The 23,645-nt window shown below is 55.2% G+C and overlaps 7 protein-coding genes across 7 annotated transcripts; 3 read left to right on the plus strand and 4 right to left on the minus strand.

Annotated features, from left to right (window-relative positions):
* Positions 1–3,907: 3,907 nt before the first annotated feature.
* Positions 3,908–5,292, plus strand: COL26b_000025 (uncharacterized protein; the record flags this gene model as incomplete). The annotated part of the gene is made up of 2 exons (XM_053173000.1): positions 3,908–3,931; positions 4,144–5,292. 2 exons carry the CDS (start codon positions 3,908–3,910, stop codon positions 5,290–5,292), a joined length of 1,173 nt encoding a protein of 390 aa, XP_053042706.1.
* A 426-nt stretch (positions 5,293–5,718) lies between these two features.
* Positions 5,719–6,552, minus strand: COL26b_000026 (uncharacterized protein; the record flags this gene model as incomplete). The annotated part of the gene is made up of 1 exon (XM_053173001.1): positions 5,719–6,552. One exon carries the CDS (start codon positions 6,550–6,552, stop codon positions 5,719–5,721), a length of 834 nt encoding a protein of 277 aa, XP_053042707.1.
* A 2,995-nt stretch (positions 6,553–9,547) lies between these two features.
* COL26b_000027 (uncharacterized protein) lies at positions 9,548–9,751 on the plus strand (the record flags this gene model as incomplete). The annotated part of the gene is made up of 1 exon (XM_053173002.1): positions 9,548–9,751. The coding sequence occupies one exon, from the start codon at positions 9,548–9,550 to the stop codon at positions 9,749–9,751; it is 204 nt and encodes a 67-aa protein (XP_053042708.1).
* A 478-nt stretch (positions 9,752–10,229) lies between these two features.
* On the minus strand, positions 10,230–12,446 carry VMA1 (H(+)-transporting V1 sector ATPase subunit A; the record flags this gene model as incomplete). Its single annotated transcript, XM_053173003.1, has 7 exons — positions 10,230–10,286; positions 10,343–11,907; positions 11,960–12,044; positions 12,098–12,146; positions 12,218–12,239; positions 12,300–12,339; positions 12,438–12,446. The coding sequence occupies 7 exons, from the start codon at positions 12,444–12,446 to the stop codon at positions 10,230–10,232; spliced, it is 1,827 nt and encodes a 608-aa protein (XP_053042709.1).
* A 1,635-nt stretch (positions 12,447–14,081) lies between these two features.
* On the minus strand, positions 14,082–14,947 carry COL26b_000029 (uncharacterized protein; the record flags this gene model as incomplete). Its single annotated transcript, XM_053173004.1, has 2 exons — positions 14,082–14,325; positions 14,382–14,947. 2 exons carry the CDS (start codon positions 14,945–14,947, stop codon positions 14,082–14,084), a joined length of 810 nt encoding a protein of 269 aa, XP_053042710.1.
* A 3,924-nt stretch (positions 14,948–18,871) lies between these two features.
* Positions 18,872–22,131, plus strand: COL26b_000030 (uncharacterized protein; the record flags this gene model as incomplete). Its single annotated transcript, XM_053173005.1, has 4 exons — positions 18,872–19,210; positions 19,296–20,057; positions 20,105–20,187; positions 20,235–22,131. 4 exons carry the CDS (start codon positions 18,872–18,874, stop codon positions 22,129–22,131), a joined length of 3,081 nt encoding a protein of 1,026 aa, XP_053042711.1.
* Positions 22,132–22,261: 130 nt separating this feature from the next.
* On the minus strand, positions 22,262–23,482 carry COL26b_000031 (uncharacterized protein; the record flags this gene model as incomplete). Its single annotated transcript, XM_053173006.1, has 4 exons — positions 22,262–23,012; positions 23,069–23,085; positions 23,236–23,259; positions 23,315–23,482. 4 exons carry the CDS (start codon positions 23,480–23,482, stop codon positions 22,262–22,264), a joined length of 960 nt encoding a protein of 319 aa, XP_053042712.1.
* Positions 23,483–23,645: the final 163 nt, after the last annotated feature.

Here is a 23,645-nt window from a genome sequence, read left to right on the forward strand (position 1 = left end):
AGGGCGCGTGGTGACGATGTGTGCCTGTCAATCCCTTCTCCTGCAGGTGAGACGACCGAGTATTTGGCTCGGCCTGGTCAAGTCTGTGAACTCCCGTTGGACGTCGGGGTGTCACAAGGCAAATCTCGGGTTCGTGGGTTGGCGTCGTCAACCCACGCTCGTTTGCGAGTCAGGTTCCCGAACCCCAGAGAGTGTTTGACCACGCCGCACGAATTCATCAAAAGGTTGTCAACGAGTGGACGGCTAGGTCAAGAAATGGGGGTTAAGGCGCGTCGACGAACCGCTTAGAAGCGGCCGTTGGAGGCAGCTGCGGACGATGCGAAAGTGTGTAGGGTCGCAGTGGAGGTGGTTGCTGAAGGGATCGGATCCCAGGATCCAATTCTTGATGGGGGTCCAGATGGAGGCCGGATTGCGGGAGGAGAGTTGTCACTGACAGAGTGGAAAAGATGAGGGCCGAGAGGGGTGGGATCCCCTGTCCTGAGCGAGGGTTGCACCCTCTCTGAGAGTTATGGCGCCAACAACCTGACCAGAGGTGGCATTTTGCATCTCAAGCAGTCGTCCGGGAGTCGATATTAGGAAACCCGGACGACGCAGGTTGGCCACGACACCTTGCTGCTACGTCAAGAGTAGCGTTAGGTGAAGCAGGGGCAGAGTTGAGTCCACTGGAGAATCCATGCTCAACTCGACAGTTGTCGCATGGCGCCGATTTGGCGAGAAGCATTGCTATGAGCCAGCAGGACGGGGAGCGATGGGAAAGGGTTGGTTCAGACAAGGTTCAGGAACCGTTGCGATCGGCGGGGCCGGCTCTTTGGTGAAAAGATGGCTTGGTTGGTACTTGGTGAATTGGAGAAGCGAAATTTTTCTTTTTCGTCGTGAACCACTGCAGACCCGATACGGCTACCCGACACGGCTACCCGACACGGCTGAACCTCTGGTCTGACGCAATGGCGTTGGAGGCGGGGAGCTGAGATGGCAGGTGAGTTTGGGGACGACGCCGGCAACTCAAAGCGAGTGAGGTGAGGTGAGGTGCACCTGGAAGCTCAGCGTTGGGGACCGGCTCCAGGCCGCCGAAGAGGGGTCCAAGTGCGGGGGTAAGCTCTCTCGGGGGCTGGGATACGTATCAGTGTCTGGGCGATGTCATCGCCAAACACCGTGCCGCAGGTCCTTCGATAGCTATTGTAATGAATAACCTGCTTGGAAATCCGACCGATCCAGCTTAGGACCCGAGAAAGGCGGGCATTCACTGGAGCTGGCGGTTGTCGTTATCCCACGTCGTTCATCGAGGTAGGTGGATGCGAGGCCGACGCCAGCCGCATCCAGGATCAGGCAATGAATGACGGCGGCGCCCGCGAGCACTGAGCAGTGTTGTTCCCGTGGTGGTGATGCCCAGTTGAGAGGTGAGAAGTGAGAGATGACAAGTGCGTAGCAATGCTGAGGTGAGGCACGTAGAGGCAGGTGAGGTGAGGTAAGGTGAAGGGGGTGAGGGTACTCCTGCCGGCGGCAGCTTCTGTCAGGTACGTTGCCTGGCTTACATCATGGTTCATGAGATGTCCAATCTGGAGGCCAGACTGGAAGGGGTTTTCTCCAGACAGTTGCTTCACTGATGCAGGCGCTCCCGTCATCACCTTACCGGACCTACATGCCTAGCTAGTCAGCGACCCATTGTCTCGGTGGCGTCGGTGATTCAGACCAGGTCTGGAGATGATGCTTCAGCGCTCTCTCTCTGTGTCTCTCTCTGTGCGAATAAGCTGAAAAGAGACTGACCACTGCGAAGCTCGTAAAGCAGGCCGCACAGCCAAAGAAACCCCCACGTTCCCGTCTCACTAGTCTGCTGCAAGCCGCCCGGAACGGCCTTCGACTGAACCCTTTCTTGCGTCTGGCCTTTCCGTCCTCTAGGTTTCCGATCATTCACTTTAGCTCTGAGGTGAGCTTGTTGATGCCTTCCTTCCCTTGGCTGGACGGAGAGGTCAGTCGGCCACGGTCAAGGCGTCAGGATGACGGGATTCGACTAGCACGCGCCTCCGTCTCATCATCATCTTCGTGGGGAATCACGCCTTTCTACTTTTGGTTTGCAGATTAGATGCCCAGGCTATGGCACCAGAACGCAACGCAATACTACGCACTCCACGTACACGTGTATTCAACTCGGCATCACGTTCACCTCTACGGAGGATCGGACGGTGGAGTAAACAGAGAGCGGCTCAACTTCAATTGCCATCGCCCACTTACACGAAGCCGGGCATTGGTGCGTGCCTGACTCAAGCGCCCGCTGGAGTTGCCGTCTCTTACATCCTCACGACCGAGGACAGACACTGATTCGGATATCTCCAGCGCGGCCGAGGAGCCTTCTTGGATCCAGAACACACTTGCCGCAACCAGATAACGTCGTGAAACCACCAAAGGGGATCCCTTCCCCCTCCCATCGTGGTGCTCCAGGCATCGCTCTCGCTTCCCCCTTGGTGCGTGGGATAGGTGCGTGTGCGTGTGTGCGCGCTGACGAGACACACACCATCAAAGATGCAATCATGGGCTGGATCCCTCCCATCCCCAATGCTTTTTGCCCTTTGCCTTCTCTCCTCGATCCCCTGCTTGACCCCGCCATGCCATGCTGCCCACCTTCATGCAGCCGGAGGAACCAGTCTGCCTGGGTTCAGCATTGGCAGAGTGAACAATAATTGCGGGTGCACATAGCACGCATACACATCAATGATCAACGACGAGGTAAGCTTTTGTGACGAGCTCCGTCATGGAAAATGATAATCCAATGCGGCTTCGCGCAAATACAGTATGACAGCCATGGCCATCCTGAGTTTGGTACGGACTCGGCCAACCGCGTCTTGACCGAGGTGGTCCTGCGTGATGCATTCGGACGGAAAAAGCAAGCATCCCACATCGCTGAGTCTTTGGGAAGGAAAGAAAAAAAAAAAGAGGAAAAATCTCCATCTCGGCGCAAACCACTCAAGCGGAGTCGAGGGTCCTCAGAGGGGCCTGCGCTGTTACCCGCTCTTGCTGCTGTACGTGTAAGGGCCCCGGCCAACACAACTACCGCGTAGATACCTGATGCTTGTTCAACTCCTTCACGTTATCTGCAACCCAAGCAAAGTCCCAAGGCAAGCAAGCAAGCCCACGTTTTTTCTCCGTCACTAGCTGTTTTTCCCTGGCCCTCTCGCGCTTTTTCTATTTTCTCCTTGGGGTGGGCTTTTGCTTGGCCGGCCCCGGTAAGTGAGGTGTGCCCGTGCTTTAGCGTCCCCTTATCGACGGCCGCCGCACGCCGCACGCCGCAGCGCCCTCCTCTCCGCACCATTACCTTTGAAGCTGCCTCGCCTTGCCTTACCTGGAGGTGCCTTGCCTACCTTACCTACCTCACATAGTAGGTACCTCACCTAGGACCTCTTAGCTTGCAACTCCGGGGTCCTTATGAACCTAATTCCTCTTTCCCCCTTCCCTCCTTCATAACCTTTCCCGTCCCTTCGTCTTGTTCCTCTTTCCTGGCTCTTTTACTTGATATCCTCCTCCCGATTCCACGACCGTCTTCCGTTCATACCTTGGGTTCCACGTCGGACATACAGAGCTTGTATACAACCAGAGATAACACAAGAGACGACGGTTTCCCTGTCAGCAACGGCTACCCAAACCCTCACTCGCTGAGACTTTTGAGTCTCACCAAGAGCACCGGCCAGCCTTATGAGAGCCTGATCCGAACCCGGCAGAGAGGCCCCTCCGATATCCTCCCGCACGCGCAACTGCCAACGTCTGTGCCCTACTGCGCATCGACATCGGACTTTTTTTTTTTCTTGGACCACCACCCACAGATTCATAGATAAAGGGTTTCGAAAGTCAGCGAGGAGGAAGTAAAAAGGTTTTCTTCTTGGCTTCAGGAGCCAGAAGTTTGCGCGCCAGGGACATCATGAACGCCCAGGTCTCGTTTCTCGTAAGTAGACACACTCACACCAGCCCATGCTGCGCTCTGGATAGAGTCACCAAAAAGGCGGGGCTGGCTCTTGCACTTTCATGTCCACCCCACCACTGCGACGCTACCTACGAGCTGCATCCGTACCCTTTCCGGACCAAGAACAATACATGACATAACGTCTTGCTGGGCCCATTGTTGAGGTCTTTGGACTAACACCGATTACGATCTAGGACGGCACCTACACTCTGATCCACATTCCTCTCGATCTGTACTCAACCTTGCTGCAGCCCATTCTCCGCGTCCTCCTGCCACAGACCCAGACCCTTAAGGCGTCAAAAGGAGAGCCTGAACATGAATTAGAAGGCCTCAATGCCGAAAGCCAGCATGGCTTCCTCAACATCAGCGTCACTCCCATGGAGTGCTCCATCGTCTGCCACAGCTCTTGGGCCAAGAATGTCTTTGAGCCTGCCATCAAGGACCTGCCCAAGGACCTCGCCAAGTCCGTCTCAATATCCAAAGACACCTACCTCGTCCTTTCCGTCATCAGCGCAGGCATGGACGCTGCCGGGCGCGTCATGGAGCTGACTTCGCCTCTGGCCCTCGCCGGAATCCCGATTTTCTTCATTACCACCTACTACTCCGACTTCATCCTGGTGCCGACCAAGGACAAGAAGACTGTCGTTCAGGCCCTCCTGGCGCGCGGTTTTGAGCTGGCCGAGAACGAGTCCAACTTCGTCAGCCCTGCCGCATCTGTTCACTCCCGCGGCGGTAGCCAGAACGGCCCTCCGCTGACCCCACCGCCCTCGACCATCGCCGAGCTCCAGGTGCGCACCTTCGATTTGCTCAAGAAGCGTAGCGTCGCCCCTTACGTCGAAGACGACCTGCTCCTGGTCCAGTGCTCTGGCCGAGAGACATCGCAACTTGGAGGCGAGTTCTCGCATACCCAGCGTCCACCCCTGAGCAGGCAGGTGACGGGCAACGGCCATCGCCAGACTTGGCTAGACAACATCGACACGAAGCTGTACACCGCCATGATCTCGGCGCTGGCGGCGCGGCCGCGCTTCATATCCATCACCCTCGCACAGGAGGACCCGCCCTCGCTGCTGCTGGACAGGTCCCTCCTCGGTCTTTTTGGTGATTCACTCGTAGGAGACACCAAGTCGAACCTCACTCCCATCTTCCTGGATCTCGAGAGCCTTCCGTTGGAAGCCACTGGCATCGTTTGCGGAGTTGCCGGTACACTTGTGCAGGACATGCGCACCGGAGACAGCGCAGGACTGTCATATCTATCTACCGCTCGAGCCGGTGCCGTCATTCTTTCGTGTGAACAGTCGATTCACGCTCTTGAGATTCTTGAACCGAAACTGTTCAAGGCCTGATATGGTTGAGCATATTAACACAGCCCGGGAAACAGCCTGCATTGGTAAGGTTTTGCCAAAAACATTGTTGGGCGGATCGAAAGAAAACAAAAGATAGGGGGAACCAAAAAATGTTACGACACTTTCGGAGTGGGATTTACGATGTTGGATGACTGTACTAGCATGGACTGGCGGCGGTTGGCAATCTGATTTTGAAAATTTCCTTCGACATGTTGGCGTTCGCGGAGGACGGCGGCTCTCTGATGTTAGATACCAACTCTTTGTATGTCTTGCGAGAATAGCTGGTGTCGGTCCGGATTGAATTGGAGATGCTTCGATCTCGTTTGTCTTTGATCCCATCTCGGGCCTCGGTGTGGGTTGTTCATGATCTAAATGCAGTTGTTGCGAGAGTATAACTCGCTGATGTCTATCCAATATCCATCCTTTCTACTTGCCGCCCTTCTTCTTCCCTGCCTCTTCGACCCAGCCCGCCTTCACAAACGCATCCCTCGCCGAGCTGTTAATCAACGCGAACCGCCGCGGGCCGAGCTTCTGCCCGCCGTACCACCTCGTCACGACGACCATGACGTCCCACAGGTCCATCAGCTGCATGAGATGCAACAGCCGCCCGCCCGCCGCCGTCTCCCCGTCGTCGTCGCAGTCCTGGAAGCTCGTCCCGTTCGGGCCCCGGATCCGCCACGCCGTCATGTTGTGCGTCGCCGTCCGCGCCTTCTTGTCCGTCGCGAGCAGGTGCTGCACGTATCCCGCCGCCTGCTCGGGACTGCTCACCGGCGCCGCCCGCGCAACGAAGACGGACTTGAGCTCCACGAAGGGGTCCGAGATCACCCACGGCGGCTCCTCCGCGAGGTACGCCGGCACCGACGACTCTTCGTACTCTGCTGCTGCTGAAGAGGGCTCATCTGCTGCTTCCGGGGAGGGGCTCCGCGCCGCGGCCTCAGCTTCTGCGCTGGCCTCGGCCCACCGCTGGTACTCCTCTATCGCGTCAAAGAGACAGACGGCGCCGGGCTGGTAGACGGTGGCGATGGCGTCGCGGAAGAGGGCGAGGTCGCGGGCGGCGGCGCCGCGGGGCGCGCCCTCGCCGGCGCTGTGGGTGCCGAGGACCTGTGGCGGGACGGAGGGGTACGAGTCTGTGAGGCGGAGGGTGAGGGAGGAGGCCGAGGGCAGCGCGAGGATGTAGTCTGGCGGGGTGGCGGGGGAGAGGGTGCCGTCTCCGTAGATTGAGTTTATGACTTCGATTTCGTCTTTGAGGTCGTCCGACATTTTGGGGGTTGGCGTTGGTTGTGAAGGAGCCGGCCGACGGCACAGGGTATGGGTTGTGGTGTAGGTGCGATGAGTGGTGAGTGAGAACCCAGAGTTGAATGTGACGTCGGAAACTTTGAATTGGGGGTTTCTCGACTGTGCTGGAGAGAACTTCAGATATCTCCGCCGTGGAATCAACCTCAACAAATGTCGAGTTGAGCGATGCGGTAAGCTCATATGGCACTTGGGTCATATTAGTTATGTATGATTGTGAAGGTGATAGTAAGAACTTGCTCCGAAGGACCGGCCGTTCAACCGCTGTACGGGAGTTGTGGGTCGACATGGTCCGTGCATCAATGTAGACTACACAAGGTAAATCTCATAAGGTTCCCCAATTCAATCATCCGCACTTGCGGATCTACAAGTAGGCACACTTGCACGGGCACTCAGAAGAATCTCTACAAAGTGTCGCCGATTCTTTTTCAGATATCATACTTTGATACGCTTTTTAACATGAAGGCTGAATGTGAAGTCTTCATGACCTGGCTTTACGGCTCTTGCTTACATGACTAGGTACTCGCGAGGAAGAAGGTCCCGGTTGCCTGAAGACAACCTATCAGCAGAAAGTGGAGAGGCGCTGTCTGAACAGGCTGCGCTTTACGGCTGAGAACCGGTATTTCTTGCCACCTTTCAACTCGAGAAATTTCCGTTCCTTTTGTCTAGTGAATACACCGCAAGTTCGCGTCGTGGTGTTTCTCGGTGTGGTCTAAGGCGTGCTACACCGACGGCTTCCTGACCTAAGGTAGTGTCGTTCCCGCGGTCGAAATTAACATCAAACATAGACACGAAGAGGTTTCTTGGCCGTCCTGATAGAGATTCCGATAGAAAGCGGCGCAAGTATTCAGCAGAAAACGATCCACCTTACGACGAACTGTGCCCAAGCTGCGAGCAGCTCAACCTGTCGGATCAGAAGTTCGTCCCAGCTGGAGCTTCGAACAGCGACCTCCCAGGATTTCTTTCGGAAGAGTCGGCTGCCACCGGCTTGCAGACGCTAAACCTGGGCTATCTTGACGACATCTATCGTCGTCGAGGAAAATGCCCGCTCTGTTGGCTGGTTTTTCAGGGAACCCATTCGCTCCAGTCACGTACTGCATCTACAGGACATCACATCGGCTTCGATGGCCGCACCAAAGACGGACAAAGAGTCTATTGCTACATAGAGTGGCAGATTGATGGGCGTCTAATGGAAGTGCAAGAGCCAGAAGCCAAGCCCCGACCGCCCACGCGCCGCCTGAGGGTTTTCAGCCCGGAAAACTACTGGACCGATACTCACATAATGCTCATGTCTCCAGACTCTTCCTTCTCGGCAGAACCGAGCTTTCTGGCACGAAAGGTATCGCCTTCCACCATCGATCCGGAGATGCTGAAGAATTGGCTTCGCCTATGCAGAGAGAATCACAGCTGTCAGTCTGGAGACTCATCCCAGGAGTCCCTAGACTTTTCTCATTGTTTGAGATTTATCGATTTGGAACAAGAAGCCCTGGTCTCTTGTGCAGAAACGGGAACCGTGGTTCCCGAGTATGCCACTCTCAGTTATGTATGGGGTCGTGCGCAGAAGCTTCTTCTAAGAAGGCACAACTTCGAGTCTTTCAGATCATCTGGAGCACTGAGCCCTAGGATACCTGAGATGGAGGCAACGATTCGCGATGCTATGCAACTCGTCCGATCAATTGGTATTCGATACATATGGATTGACGCATTATGCATCATTCAAGACTGTTATAACGACAAGAGTCGCACAATTCCAGTCATGGACCAAATATATGGAAATGCAGCTGTCAACATTTGCGCGGCATCTGGAACCAGTGTACGTAATGGAATTGAGGGTTCACCCATGACCCCCCGAAATCTCGCCCATCTTCCAATTGCGACATGCGCAGGCCTCACTCTCATGGCAACTAAGACGGTCGAAAGTCGCATACAGAACACACAATGGAATTCGAGAGCATGGGTTTTCCAGGAAAGGGTGCTATCGAAAAGGTCTCTGATTTTTGTTGAAGATTGTGTCTTCTTCCAATGTCACCAAGCAACATGGTCTGAAGAGGTCTGCTCTGCATCTTCCATCCCGGCCTGGACTTTAGAGATGGTCAGTTCGCCCTTCAACTCAATCGCCAAGAACCCAGTGCGGTTGTATCTTGAGTATGTGGAGCTGTATAGTGTCAGGCAAATGGCCTCCAAGAGCGATAGGATCAACGGCTTCATGGGAGTATTGGCCATGTTGAAGCCTCTCCTTGGAACCACATTCTTCTTCGGGCTTCCCAGCTCGTACTTTGACTTGGCTGTCCTCTGGGAAACAAAGAATGACGAGACCGAAATTGATTGGAACCGAATGAGCGGTGGGAGACGGAACAGCCTAGAGTTTCCCAGTTGGTCTTGGTGCGGTTGGATTGGGGGCTGTACTTGGAGGCTCTCCACCATATCGGGCGTTCTGCTTGATTTGCATGACTGGCTGGTGTCTCACACATGGGTGGTTTGGTACAAGTTGAAGGATGACTTTTCACGCGAAGACATGGAGATCTTGAGTACCATACCGGATGACACAGACTTTCAGCTTGTGTGGTCATCGGTCGACTCACCTCGCGCGTCTATGTCCTCTCGATGGCGTGGGTATCAGACGTCCAGCAATTCAGATGAGCCTTACGGCCGCCGGCAGGTTTTGGCTGACGGTGAAGTCGGTCCGATGGAAAATAGTGAACCAAAGCCAACGTTCCCAACGAGCCCTCATCGCGACAAATCCTACCTGTACTTCTGGACTTACACGGCCTTCTTCCAGCTATCTAGAGAAACCCGGACAAGTCCAACCTTCGCCACAAAGCTAGAGCCAGGCTTGCACCGCTTTAGTCTTCTGGATTCCAATGGAGACTGGTGTGGCACCATCATACTCGAAGACAAATGGTTCACTTGCGTGGGTGATGTACTCGAGTTTGCAGCTATCTCCGACGCTCGAGACTTCTCGATGGAGGAGCTTGACACTTGGAACTACTATGTCCCCGAAGACAGGGAGGTATCGGAGTGGCAGCTGTACTATGCCCTCCTCATCGTCTGGGGCGAGGAGTATGAAGTGGCGGAGCGAGCTGGGTTGGCAAAGATCTACCAGAGGGCCTACGACTTCGCTTCTTTTGACCCGGGCAAAGCCTGGAGAGAGATTACTCTTGGCTGAAGATCTGTCGCGTGAATCTTAGCGTTGCCTTTTCCTTGTCTGTCTTTTCCAATAATGTCGTCCTTGAAATTTTCCTTTCTCCTTTTGGCAGTGGTCATAACCGTCCAAGTAATTACGGTAGATGGGGCTTGAAGTTATTTCGCTATGTTCATGCACTCAAACTTGCTCAAACATTCTTACGTATCCACATTGGTCATCAAATTGCAGGATCGTTCAAGCAAATGGCTGCATGCATTTACATCACAGCAATTGCAATGTGTATCTGCCGTGACATCACACATGTTGAACCATCATCATAAGGCATGAAGCTCATGTTAGGATCATATACAGATGTGATATACTAGCCGAGACTACGAAAAGAGGAACCATCATGCAGGATGCCATCGCCCCAGACTCATCTATTGGACCCCAGACATACCCTACAGCGCGACGCGGGAGACTTTGACAAAACAGGATATTACCCAACGCCTTGCAGCGCTTACTCGTCAACAACGGAGGCAAACTTGTCCAACATTTGCTGCTGGATCTCCTCGTACTGCGCAGAAGGTTAGCTAAGGATGCATGGCTGCATTTCATAATGAATTGACTCACCTTCTTGGTAATGACCTCCTCGCCGTCGGTGGGAACCTCGAACTTGAGTTGACGCAGCTTGGACTGCAGGTCAGAGGTGGCCTCACGAACCTTGGCCCAGCTCTGTCCCTGGGCAATGGCCTTCTGCGCCTCGTCGTGGAAACCGACCATCAACTTCATCATCCACTCAGTCTTCCACAGAGGGCAGAACTGGTCGTAGTCTGAGTAACCGTTCTGCTGCAGAAAGTCTTCCTTCAGGAGAGCGGCGATATCCAGAGTGATCTTGTCGGGGTCAGACAGCGCACTCTTTCCGACCAGCTGCACGACCTGGTCAAGCTCCTCGGAGTCGGACAAGAGCTGCTTGATGCGGTCACGCAAGCGGGGGAACTCGGGGTACTCCTTCTCGTACCACTTGTCGAGGACCATGGTGTACTTGGAATAACTGAGCGAGGTGTTGATGGAGGGGAAATGCTTCCGCTGGGCGAGCTTCTTGTCGAGACCCCAGAAAACTTGTACGATACCGAGGGTGGATGTCGTGACAGGATCGGAGAAATCACCACCAGGGGGGCTGACGGCACCGACAATGCTGACACTGCCATTGCGCTCAGGGGAACCGAGAGACTTGACACGGCCGGCACGCTCGTAGAAACTGGCGAGCTTGGCACCGAGGTAAGCAGGGAAACCTTGATCAGCAGGCATCTCTCCCAAACGACCGGAAATTTCACGAAGAGCCTCGGCCCATCGGGAAGAGGAGTCAGCCATCATGGCGACGTTCAGACCCTGATCACGGAAGTACTCGGCGACGGTGATACCAGTGTAAATGGAAGCCTCACGAGCAGCGACAGGCATGTTGGAGGTGTTGGCGATAAGGGTGGTGCGCTTCATGATGGGCTCCTTGCGGCCGTCGACCTCAATCGTGAGCTCGGGGAAATCCTTCAAGACTTCGGCCATCTCGTTACCGCGCTCACCGCATCCAACGTAGACGATGACATCGCTGTTGGAGAACTTGGACACAGACTGACTAATGACAGTCTTGCCGCAACCGAAAGCACCAGGAATGGCAACGGTACCACCCTGAACACCGGGGAACAGAGCGTCCAGCACTCTCTGACCGACGACGAAGGGCTCGTTTGCCTGAAGCTTCTCGGTGGTCGGACGGGGAACTCGCACAGGCCACGACTGCATCATGGGGTAGTCGGTCTTCTTGCCGTCGAACTCGACCTCGAGGAGGTTCTCCTCAACAGTGTAACTGCCCTTGCTGGCGATCTTGGTAATGGTACCGCGAGCGCGGGGAGGGAACAGGATTCTGTGGGTGGAAATGAAGGAGTTCTCGTTGACGGTACCCCAAACGTCACCACCAGAGATGTGGTCGCCAACTTTCAGGGAGGGAACGAATTCCCACTTCTTCGTACGGTCGAGGGCGGGAACAGCGATACCGCGAGGGATGTAAATGGTCTTGGACATTTCGCTAATCTTCTCGAGGGGTCTCTGAATACCGTCGTAGATACCGTTGAGCAGACCGGGGCCCAGCTCGACGGACAGAGGCTTTCCGGTGCGAACGACGGGGTCACCGACAGTGACACCGGCTGCGATTTGTCAGTCGACTGTACTTTCAGCTGTCGTGCGCCATATACCCACCAGTCTCCTCGTAGACCTGAATTGTGCATTGGTCGCCATTGATACGAATGACTTCACCGACCAGGTTATCGTGACCGACTCTGACCTGCGCATTGTCAGACATTCAATCCCAGCATCCATCCGAGCGATGCGACCTACCAACTCGTACATGGCAACACCAATCATGTCCTCGGCGACAATGACGGGTCTAGGATATGGTTAGTCGTAGAGCGCGGTAGATCGGGGGAAGGGGGCGAATCGGGGGAGCTTCGATCGTACCCAGAGACCGAGAAGATCTTGCCTGCAAGAGGAGGTCAGTTCAAGCTGTCATCGATAACTGGAAATGATCTTGGTTACTGACCGGTGTGAGACTCATCGTCCTTGCTGTCTTTCTTCTGCTTCTGGGGCGTTGGTCAGCTTCTGCGATCGAGGTCGGGCCGGTGGGGCAGGCATATGCCGCATCAACATAACAAGAGACGACGATTCGGGGGGTGCTTACAGGAGGCATGGTGGACGTCTGGACGCGAGCAGGGCTCGGCTCGTGGATTATCGTCACAGGAAGAAGGTCGGTCGATGCGGAGAGAGCGTCCGGGGTTGAAGGGGAGGGAGGGTTGGATGGCGTTTGACGAGGTGTTGTTGGAGGAGATGATGGTAGAGGTTGAGCAGAAGCTATTGCCAGAGCTTCGACGTCCACTTGGCTGCTTCGGTGCGGCTGCGGCTCCCGTGCATGTCTGGCCGGGGCACTCCAGCTGGCAATGGGATTGGTGCAGCCAGCCCACGCCTCACGTAGTGCATGCGAGAGTGGACCCGATGATGTATGACCGGGGCCCGTGCCTGCTGTGTCAGTGTTAAGGCCGCCGCCTCCTGTCGCTGAAGGACCGCCAGCGCCTGTAGCGTCCACGTCCAACAAGTCCACATCCAGATCCAGCTCGCCTGGGACTTGCAAGTAGGTTCCTGAGCCGCCAGTGCCAGCGGCCGTCACCGAAGCAGGTGGAGGAATGTAAGGTGACACTGGCAACGACGACAGACCATCGTCGTCTTGTTGCTTGCCCCGGGCCAGTAACTCGACCAGAGACGGCCGAGCCCGCAGCCTCGGGCGGAATCCGACCTGCATTCACTTTGATTTCAGGGTTCAGAGAAGTTGTGATGTTTTCTCGTTTTCCTTTCTGTGGATGGCGATGCAGCTTGCTGTGTCTCTGGTTTGAGTTGAAAGCAACGAGCGCGACAGGAGTCCCAGAAAGTGTAATTGACACCAGACGACGGCCTTTGTCCAGGGAGCCAGTCGACAATTACACCGCAGCAACCCAGCGATCCGCCAAGCGAAAGCCTGCACCTCAGGTTGCGGTCAAGGTCAGGCTTGCGAAAGCTGCACTGCCACGAAATGCTCCCCAAACACACCCGTTCTCCGCACCGTTGACCCTGAGACCGGCTTTTCAACGACCACCCGCCATTTCACAGGTGTGGCTTGTCAAACATCACCATGATAAGCAACACCTCGTCGCAAGTCCCATGGTTCATTGGCGCCAACAAGACGACAGAACACAGATTACAGTCATAAACAGTTACTACTATTCGAATCTAACTACGTGGGTAAAACAGGCTGTTCTTCGAAACGTTTCTCATATCTGGCCGTGTCTGACAGACAACTACGAGAAACAGCAAACCAGCCAAACGCATAAACGCTGGTTCTTTCATTCCCCTCCAAAAGCACGAAATACTTGCGTTCGTACATTCATTAATATCGTCATTATGCCATCATCCAACAGCTCATCATCGTCAATGACTGTTAGACTGCCATCCAGACATACGCCGATATAAGCTCCCTTAGCAGAGCTTCATTATCCTGGCAAGTCTTGTCGACTTATAACCAATAGCAGCTTCTGGGCTGCCCTTATTTCATGGCCCCTCCATCACCTCCCCCTCTTGCCTGTGTTGTTCACCCGTTGTCTATGTTCGGCGGGATAACCTGTCCGCTCTTCTGGCCGTTTTGCGCAATCCGGTCCGGTTTACTTTTATCTATACTTTTGAATGTGATCCATGCGACGTGCTCGGATATGTACGGTGCTGAATTTCTTCATGTACGATGCAAATGCATCCGCTTGGGTGTGAGGGCCTGCTGTTCGTTTGCCTAGTCTTTCGCAGATCAGGCTGTGGTCTCCCGGAAATCGATCAGCTGTTCCTCTTCGTCTTGCTGCTGTCGCGGCGGGGACAAGCTCTTTTCCCATTCGTCCATGAGGTTGTTGGCGGTACGCTTGAGGTTGCCAGGTGAGAGTTTGTTCACTACGGTGGGCAGAAGCTCCCCGAGCTGGGTAGGCGACAAGAGAGCCGACTCGGGGCGGGAGTCAGACCGGGCCGAAGTGTCAACGGTGATGGGCATCTTCTTCTTGCTGTGGACGGATGTCTTAGTACAGTGGGGGGATGAGGCCGTTGGTGAGTTGCTTACAGTGGAGTCACATTCTCATCGTTGTTCTCGGACATGGACGCAAGTCCCTCCGCGCCGCCGACGGTCGAGCCGCTCCAGCGAGCAGACTTGGCCGAAGAAACCACGGGCGAGTCCCAATTCGACCAGTCATCGTCAAAAGAGTCAAAGGTCAACGGCGTCCACGAGAAGTGCTTTGCTTTGGTCGTAGACTTCGTCGCCGGCTTCGGGTTCGGACGTTCCTGCAACGGCTTGGACGACTTGCTTGGGGTGTCGATCGGCGAGTCAAAAGCGGAGCTCAATGGGACTCTGGGACGAGAGTTGAGGGCCCTGATCGTGTCCTGGTCGCCGAACGAGCCGACCCTTTTCCCCGTGGGATCGGTCGAGCCAGGACGGGAAATGCCATGAATCGGCTCGTCGCCGACGGTGGCTTGTCGGATGTCCTCCACGAAGCTCCAGAGTCCTACCCTGAAGTCTTGAGCCATCTGCTTCACTCCAGGTGTAGCGGTGTTGTAAGTGCGCGGCTGCCAGGAAGCCCTCTTAGGAAGAGCAGGATGGGTAGGGGTCATGACCGGGGAACGAAGCTCCATGGACTTGACACTGGAGGTGTCTTCGTGCACCGCGAAGCCTTCCGGTTTCGTCGGCGAAAGTAATGAGAGAGTCCGCGTGTGCCCGCCACGAAGGACTCTTCGTCTGTATTCTCGGGGGCCGGTCTGTCCCTGCAAGTCCCTCAGAAGCGCCTTCCTTCTATCCAGCTCGACACTTCGTCTGGAAGCTGCCTCATCATCGTCTAATAGCGACGGCTCAAATTGGGGCGCCAATGGGCGCTGTGGCAGATCCCTTTTCCTCCGGGCTGACTGGGCAGTCCAGTCATGCTTCAATTTCGCCAATTCAGCTTCCGCACGCGCCAGCTCCTCGCGAATCTCCAATACTCGTCGTTCTTGCGCTGCTATCGCAATGATGAAGTCATTGGGGTCTGACGGTGAGGTGACCGCCGACGTGTCGGCGGGCGTGGGAGGGTACGATGCGGTTGTAACTGACGCTGGCCTTGAAGGGTCGCTGGTCGGCGGAGCGATTGGCAGTGTAAGCGATAGCCGATTGGTATTTCGAGAGGCACTGGAATTCGAACGCGCCGCGCGGTTAAGGCGGTCTTGTGTCGAGGGGGTTGGGGGAGGCGGTGTCATAGCCCCCGGTGCTTCTTCCTCCATTTCTCCTATCAGAGTCTCGACGTGCATCTCTGACGGCTTGAATTGGGTAGGTCTCGGGGGCAGCGAGGGTTGCGGTGTAAAAGCCGTCGTGGTAGTGGCCGGGGAGTCCGCCGGCGGGCGCTCGACCACAGAAGAGGAACGACAGCGAATCTCGTGGGTGCTCTGCATCTCAGCACCAGCAAATCGGTTGCGTGACGCCTCCCGGGAGAGTTGAGCGTTGGCGATGTTGTATGACCGGCGGCGCTTAAGCAAAGAATGGGAGGGAGAGGCGTTACTGGCCTTCCGGTTGTGCCTTTGTCTCCAGGCGGTGGAGGAGTGAGCGGAATTCGTTCTTCTGGCGACGACAGCCTTGTATGTGTTTAGGTGTTTTTGGTGGTCATTCAAGAGAGTGCGAGAAACAGTAGCGACGAAGCAGATTTGTAGTAGGAAAATGGCTGTCATGGAGAGGGTGGAAAGAGGGTCATTATTGACAGGCCGTGTTTGTTGTTGCAGTGCAGCCAGCCAAAAGCAAGCGAGAAACGCCCCAGCAGATAGCAGCGATTAGCAGGAACCGGAGCAAGAGACGGGGTTGGGGGGTCTGGTCTCTTCTGGGTCTTCTCGATGGGGACGGGGGGCTTTCGGGGGTGTGTGGCCCAGGTTCAGGAACCAGACCTCGTCGAGTCCTCTCTGGGTCTGGTCGGGGGGTGATTGAATGAGGGTTGCAGGCACAATGGATGCCACGATTGGACAGCGAGATTGGCTGAGCTGGCGTGGCGGACGAGGGTATTTTCTGCTCAGATAGGGGGCGGTAGGGTAGTTCAAGCTTGTCAACCAGTGGGTGCGGCCGCTGTGGAATCTTTTATCTCGCCTGTTTGCCGTACCTTGGGGGGCTCGAATGACGGATTCGGGCACAGATTCCCAGTTCGAGGAACGACAAGGACTGGAAATGGAGAAGGGAACTGTGGTGTTGCTGTAAAGATTGTGACGGACAGGAGAGGACGAGATGAGAGAAGGAATTGCGACTGGGAGAGGCGAGTCGGGGCCCTTGGATTGCCAGTGGATGATGGTGACTCCGAGGCGTCAATGCTGTTATCTTTTTTTTTTCTTGATTTGTGTGGATTGTACAGTTCACAGTGTGGACTGAACCGGTCTGGATTGGATTGCTTGATGCCTGTCTGCTTTGCTTGTGTTGTTGACAAGACGCGGTAAAAGGCCCAGGATCGGTCCGGCAGTGAGTCCTTGGTGGTGCGTCCGAACTTTGATGTTGGTATCCGTAGTCGACGTGGTCGTCCTGGGGTTCATGCAGGGGTAGCCAAGGAGACCGATGGCAGGACCCAGAGTATGAGGTAAGGTATGAGCAAGGAACGACGAGGTAAGAGAAGGGCAAAGGCCGTGAGTTCGGACGAGAATTGACGAGCGAAAGGTGCAAAGGTGCAGGCGGGATGGGATGGACGGCAACGGTCGTCTGTATGTCTGAGTAAGGTGTAATAAAGTGTCGAGACCGACAGCGCCGGTAGCAGCAGCAACGGGAGGCGGGGAGCCAATGACGAGGAGGCGGGATCGATGATGGACGCAAGATTCTGCGACAATTCGAAACCAGGTGGGAAAGAAGGAAAGATGGGTGTGGTTGGTTGACAATGGGATTGTGCAGCAGAAAGGGAAGAAGGAGAATTGGATCAGATCGAGGTAGGCCAGATGCAGATGCAGATGTCGAACGACGAGTAAGAGTGAGAGAGTGAATGGACGAAATGTGGTCTTGCTGTGTATCTGTACGGATGTCGCAGAAGACGTGCAGCAGCTAGTCAGTCATTTGATTCTTTTTTTGTTGGCTACGGGCCTGGTTGTTGGGATGGGAACCGGAGCATGTGGTCTGACCTGGGCTGTTGATGACGGACATCTGGTGGTTTGGCAGTGCGGTTTGCATTGCTTTTTGCCTATTGCACTCGCATTATTTACATCCATAGACCCTGCTGGGCGAACACCACCCCCCTCTTTTTGTTTTCACAGCTTAAAGCCGCATGAGACACCAGTCATGGGCAATGGCAGGCTACCTGGCCATGGCGGCTTGTTGTCAAAATCCAGCCCAGATCTCATTGGCACATGTTTCCTGTTGTTTTGGCGTCCGCCTTGTCCCATCAACAAGACGAAACGAACGAACCATTGTCCACGGAAACCGGTGGCCCACACCCTCAATGGAAGTCGAGACTCGAGAGTCATAAAGACCAAGTCCATGACCACCAGATTCAAGTCGTGCGTTTGCATCGGCGCCGATCCACCGGGCTAACAGAGTTGGACGTTGCTCAGGGGCTTGCTGCAGCGTGCAACCATTGTCCGTGGGCAGCCTGTAAGAAACTGCGGCTCCTGCTGCAAGGAGTCAGAAACAGTCAGAAACAGTCAGGAACCGATGGGCGCCCCGGCAACAGGCGTGCGACGTGCAGCCGGTCCTGACGGCGCCATGATGGTGCCGGACGGGGAAGTCTTGGTAAAATGGCCCGAGGCACTTTTTTTTCTCCTTCCGAGTCGTACGTAGGCGCACAGTCTGGAGGATTTGCTGACAGTTTGCTAGCAGTCGTTAGTAGCTTCTTCACCAGTTCTTAGCAGCGCCAACTAAGATGCTAGCTTGGCCAGCACTGCCTGGTCGCGAATTCAGGGCCCGCAAGGGTACGCAGGAAACAGCTGGGATGACCCGTGGCCTGCGTGGAGAGCCCCCAATTTCACAATTTCCCAGAAATTAGTGTCCAATCAGAGTTGCAGTCTGTTTCCCCAAATGCCATCGGGCCCCACGTGATTGCCTGTCATGGCTGCGACATTCTTCCCATCTCACGCGCTGCTTCTGGCTTCTGCCCATTCCAGAACGTCTGCCGCACCTGCTCTGGCTGAAGCTGTGCATGGCTTTTTGTGCACGCATTAATCCAGCGGACGATCGGATGCACAGTCGCACCACACAGAGCACCTGCAATTGCGATTGCAATTGAATTCGAGCCCGGCCGGTGTAGCCCTCCACTGGACCCAAAGGTACTTACGGCGCGTACCACCGAGACGCGTGACAGACGCGACTTCTTCATCCGACAGTGCATGAAGCTCTCACGAGGCACAGCATCTGACCTAAGCTGGAAGCGGCCACCCAAACCGGAAATCGCCATTCGATCATTCACCTGAGGCAATCAGCTTCACTCTCGCGAGCTGTCACCGGGTAAAGCCCGCCGTGGTTGCCTACTCTTGTAACGTGAGTTGGCTGGAGGTTAATTTTCCCATACCAAGGTCTTCTTCTCATCAGACATCGTCTGCGTTGTATCGGTTCATTTTTACAATGGTCAACCTGTCACGATGCCGTTTCCTTTCCTTCTTATTTGCGACCTTTTAGAACAGGCTCATAGACAATGCAAATCGGATCCTACCAAGGTCAACGAACGCGTGACCAACTGGTTCAAGCAACACCGCCATCGGATCGACGACTCAGGAAACAGTGCCTCCGCTCTATTTTCTACGCTCCTACCGGAGAAGCGTACTGATCGTGTATACGGCATTCAGGCCGACACGCTATGTGGCATCGTCGGACGGGTGCTGGGCCTTGGCCAGTCGCGTGTGAAAGAGATGAAGCGATTCAAAGAGCCCGGCCTAGGGTTGGATCTGGCTGATTGTATCGAGAACATTTTCAAAGAAACAGTATGTCATCGGATATCCCTATTGAGCTACCCGGCTTTGGATGATGCGTGTGTCTAAGAACCTGTCCATTCTAACATACACACAGCCGAGCCCATGCTACAACGCTGCAAATCCTATTACTATTGAGGAGATCGACACAGCTCTCAATAGCCTCGCCGCCAGATGCAGATTCAGTTCTCCTGCAGTTCAGGCATCACAGCTCCGACCGAGCAGCGCGCGCGACCGAGATGAGCTTCTTTCCAGCTTGTACCTTCGCCTGAACGCCAGGGAAGCCAAGTGGCTGACTCGTCTCATCCTCAAAAACTACCAGCCTGTCGTATTCGACCCCAGACACGTCTATTACTGCTACGATCCGTTGCTCCCTATGATTCTAAGAGTCCAAGATGACTTCTCCGCGGCTCTGTCTCTTCGTCAAAAGTTGAGGAACGACCCTTATCTCCGCGACGAGACAGGACGAAAAAGACGCGAGAATTTGTTGCAGCATCTGACGCCTGTTCTGGGTGTCAAGGTAGGGAGACAATCGTGGCTAAAGGGACGCAGCATCAAACACTGCATGAAAATCGGCCATGGTCAGATGAGTTGTGAAAAGAAGGTTGATGGGGAATATTGCCAGATCCACATAGATCTGAGCAAGGGATACAAGTGTATTCAGATCTTTTCCAAGAGCGGCAAAGACAGCACATCAGATCGCGCAGCATTGCATGGGTACGTTGATGATCGCCTCGCTGCGTTTGCGTGGGCTAATGGCAACAGGGCAATTCGCGATTCCCTCAACATCGGAAAGCTCGACTGCAAGTTCTCAAAGGGATGCATTCTAGAGGGCGAGCTAGTCGTCTACAGTGATAAAGTATGCATATATTATCCGTCAAATCTCCACCTACTTACATTGCATAGGAACAAAAGATTCTTCCATTTCATAAGATACGAAAATATGTGTCTCGGTCTGGCAGCTTTCTGCATACAGAGGCCGACTCACAGTAAGCACTCCACTTCCCAGACAGAACTTGTAGTCTGACTGGCATAGACGGCATCACTATGAGCACTTGATGATCGTCTACTACGACGTCCTTCTCGTTGACGGAGAATCACTGCTTGGAGTCCGGCATAGCGAGCGGTTCAAGCGTCTGACTGACTTGGTCACCTGCCGAGAGGGATTCGCCGAGCTGGTAGAACGCCAAATTATTTCCTTCAGCCAGCCCATGGCTGCATCCCACTTGAGAAAGGCATTCGCCAAGTCTATAACAGCACGAGACGAAGGCTTGGTCTTGAAGCCCGACGACCCCTACTTCGACTTCAGCGAAAACCGTCGCCCATTTTCCGGTTGCCCCATCAAGCTAAAGAAGGAGTACATCGGCAGCTTTGGTGATGTGGGCGACTTTGCTGTGGTGGCAGCTCGTTACGACCCGGACAAAGCCAAATGCTACGGCATCCCGAATCTCAAGTGGACAAACTTCTACCTTGGTTGTCTTGACAACAAAGAAGATGTTCAGAGGTTTCAGGCCAGACCAAGATTCACAGTGGTTCACCAAGTAGAGCTGAACGAGACCATGCTCAAGACGGTGGTGACCTATGGCAGGCCTATGCCTGTGGCCTTCGACGACAATGATACGCTGATCTTGGATATTGCTCCAGGGATCGCGCAACAAAAGATGCCAAGTGTGGTCTTCACGGAGCCTTTGGTGTTCGACGTCCGTTGTTTCTCGTTTGATAAGGAGGGAAACACAGGCTTCTGGCAGCCGAGGTTTCCTCAGGTATCCAAGGTTCACTTCGACAGATCCTTCATCGACACCATATCTTTTTCAGAGCTACAGAAGGTAGCCGAGGACGCCACAACCACACCGCCAATGGAGGACAGCCAGGAGATGCTTGGCTGGATCGCTGCGCTGGAAGGCGCAGACCCACGCGGTATTCCTGTCGACGCTATCAGCCAGTCGACGACTACCTCTCTCATGACACCTTCCCGCACATCCTCCGTTCAACCATCAACTTCGCCAGCTCCTCGCGCGGAAAGTCCACTGACCAATCGCCGATCCCTTCCAGCCTTGCTTGAGGTGGCAGAGCCTGCTCTTGTCACTCCACCGACGTCTTCTGCTCCTGAAAGCATTGCAGGCAAGACTACCAAAGCTGTCCACATCGTCACTGCCGAGACGTCGTCCAAAGCCAATAAGCGGGCGCAAGAAAACTATCACCCTGTTGCTCGCGAGAACAAGCGACTGAGAGTTTGTTCAGACCCTTGCTTGGCCAAGCAAAAACCTGCTCCTCAGCAAAGTCGCCTGCCACTCGGAGAAGTGAGCGCCAACCGAACCGCTCCCTCACCTCGGGCTTCTCAACAAGTGGCATTCACAAAGCCCGTTGAAACAGCTGCGATGCCTCCGAACCCGACGCCGCCCTCGTCCGGCGGTGCCCAAGCCCCGGCCGCAGAGAATGCAGCCCCTCAGGCACATGGCTCGAACGATCAAACCGAAATGCCGCCTCCACCCCAACCATCTCCTACCACCAAGGCATGCGAATATGCAGGCAGCCACTGTCTCCTTGCAGAAAAGCGTACCGCCCTCCTCTCTCCCTGTATCGCCCAGCAACTGTGGGTCACCGAAAACCTGCTTCCGTCCCACGGCATCCACGAATGGACCACAGATCTCAAATATTGGAGCAGCATCCCGGCGTGCTCACAGTCCAAGAAGAACCGCACCCGCAAGATCTGCTTCGTCGAGCATAATCGCAAGGAAGCCACCAGAGAATTCATGAAACGAGCGGAGGAAAGCCCGCAATACTTTCCCAGCGGGAAGCGCGAGTGGGTCGAGGTGTACGATTGGCGCTTATTGGAGGATGTTACTGCATTGGAGAGAGTGCTCAAGGGATCAAAGGCGCTGTCTGACCAACCCCCTGATCCGAAGCGCAAGTGGTTCGTCGGACTGGTCTAGGCCTTCTTCTAGCATAGCGAAGGAGTTTTTCTGTATGAGTACATGAGTAGTCACGGCATACATCACGCATCGTACATAATGAGACATGACTTTTGCAAAAGATCTCTCGATCAAGCTCCCACGGCTTGGTCTATGCTTTCGTCGCCTCCTCCTCTTTATATAGGCCCTTGTAGCTCTCCCTCAGCCTCATGAACAGATGCTCATCAGCAGTCATGACCTTCCTCTCCGCGTACGGGTTCGCGTGCGGCGTGCCCTCCGGCGCGACGAACTGCTTCACCCTCTCGCTCGGCACCGGGTCCAGGGTGACGGATCCGACGGGGTGGCAGAAGAAGGCCATCGAGTACCTCGGCCCCGAGTCCGTCTCGCCGGGCGCGCCCTCGCCGCCGAAGACGACCCTGTGCACCGTGCTGCGGAACATGCCGTTGGTCCAGTACGACAGCAGGTCGCCGATGTTGATCAGGATTGGCGGGAGCGCGTCGGCCTCGGTCCCGGGCGGCGTCACGGGCACGGGGGCCCACGTGTTCTCGCGGGTCAGGATCTCGAGGCCGGCCTGGCCGCGCAGGCGAAAGAGCAGGGTCAGGGAGCCATAGTCCGAGTGGGCGCCGGCGCGGACGTCGTCCGGGGAGGAGGAGGTCGCGGAGGAGGGCGGGTAGTAGAGCATGCGGAGGATTGTGCCTGAGTCGCCCTTTTCGCGGAGGTGGGCGGTGGAGAAGAAGGTTGGCGGGTCGACCTCGAGGCCGATGCCGAGGAGGTTGAGGAGCTCGAGGCAGAGGGCGTGGCACTGGTCTCTGAAGGAGTTCAAGAAGGGCTCATCGGGCTGGATTGTTGGAGGCAGGGGTTGCTGGGCTTTGGAGTCTTTGAATTCGCCAAAGTTAAAGGCTCTAAGTCATGTTAGTCGTCTTCGGGTGCATATCGATGAAGCGATGGGGAAACGCACTCCTTGTAGTCTCCGACCTGTGGCAAGTGTTAGTACTAGTTTTACGAAAATGTCTGGGCCGGGTTTGATCTACTTGCCCTTTGGTTCTTAGGGTCCAAGGTCTCAGAGTGCATCCCAGACCAACCACGGTTGTTCTGCTGAATGGTGCAGGCAGCCTTTTCTTCTACGGGAGCCCTGAAGAGCTTCTTCGACTATTTCGGGCATGTCAGTCAAGCAATGAATTCAAGGCGGTTTACGATTTCTTACCAAGTCAAAGGCAGCATCGATGTCGCCAAGGTTGATGTACTTGCCGGTATTGCGGATGTAAATGAAGCCGTGCTCAACCGCGGCATCGACAAGCTGCCGCGCGATGGCCGTCCTGTGGACGCCAGGCGCGGCGATGTCGATGATGGGGATGTTGGCGTTGGGGGCCATATCTGCTGCGTTTCCTTTCGCTTATTCGCCTTCACAAGAGGAGAGATGAGAGAGAAGAACAAGGCGAATTATGAGAGTGAGCGAGCGGCGCACTTGGAGGGGCGAGGTTCACCCGAACTCGCGCGAAGTGGGATGCGATAAGCGATAAGGGTGGGATGATGAG

The sequence above is a fragment of the Colletotrichum chrysophilum genome, assembly GCF_026319265.1.
Source record: "Colletotrichum chrysophilum strain AFK26 chromosome Unknown scaffold_1, whole genome shotgun sequence".
NCBI lineage: Eukaryota > Fungi > Ascomycota > Sordariomycetes > Glomerellales > Glomerellaceae > Colletotrichum > Colletotrichum chrysophilum.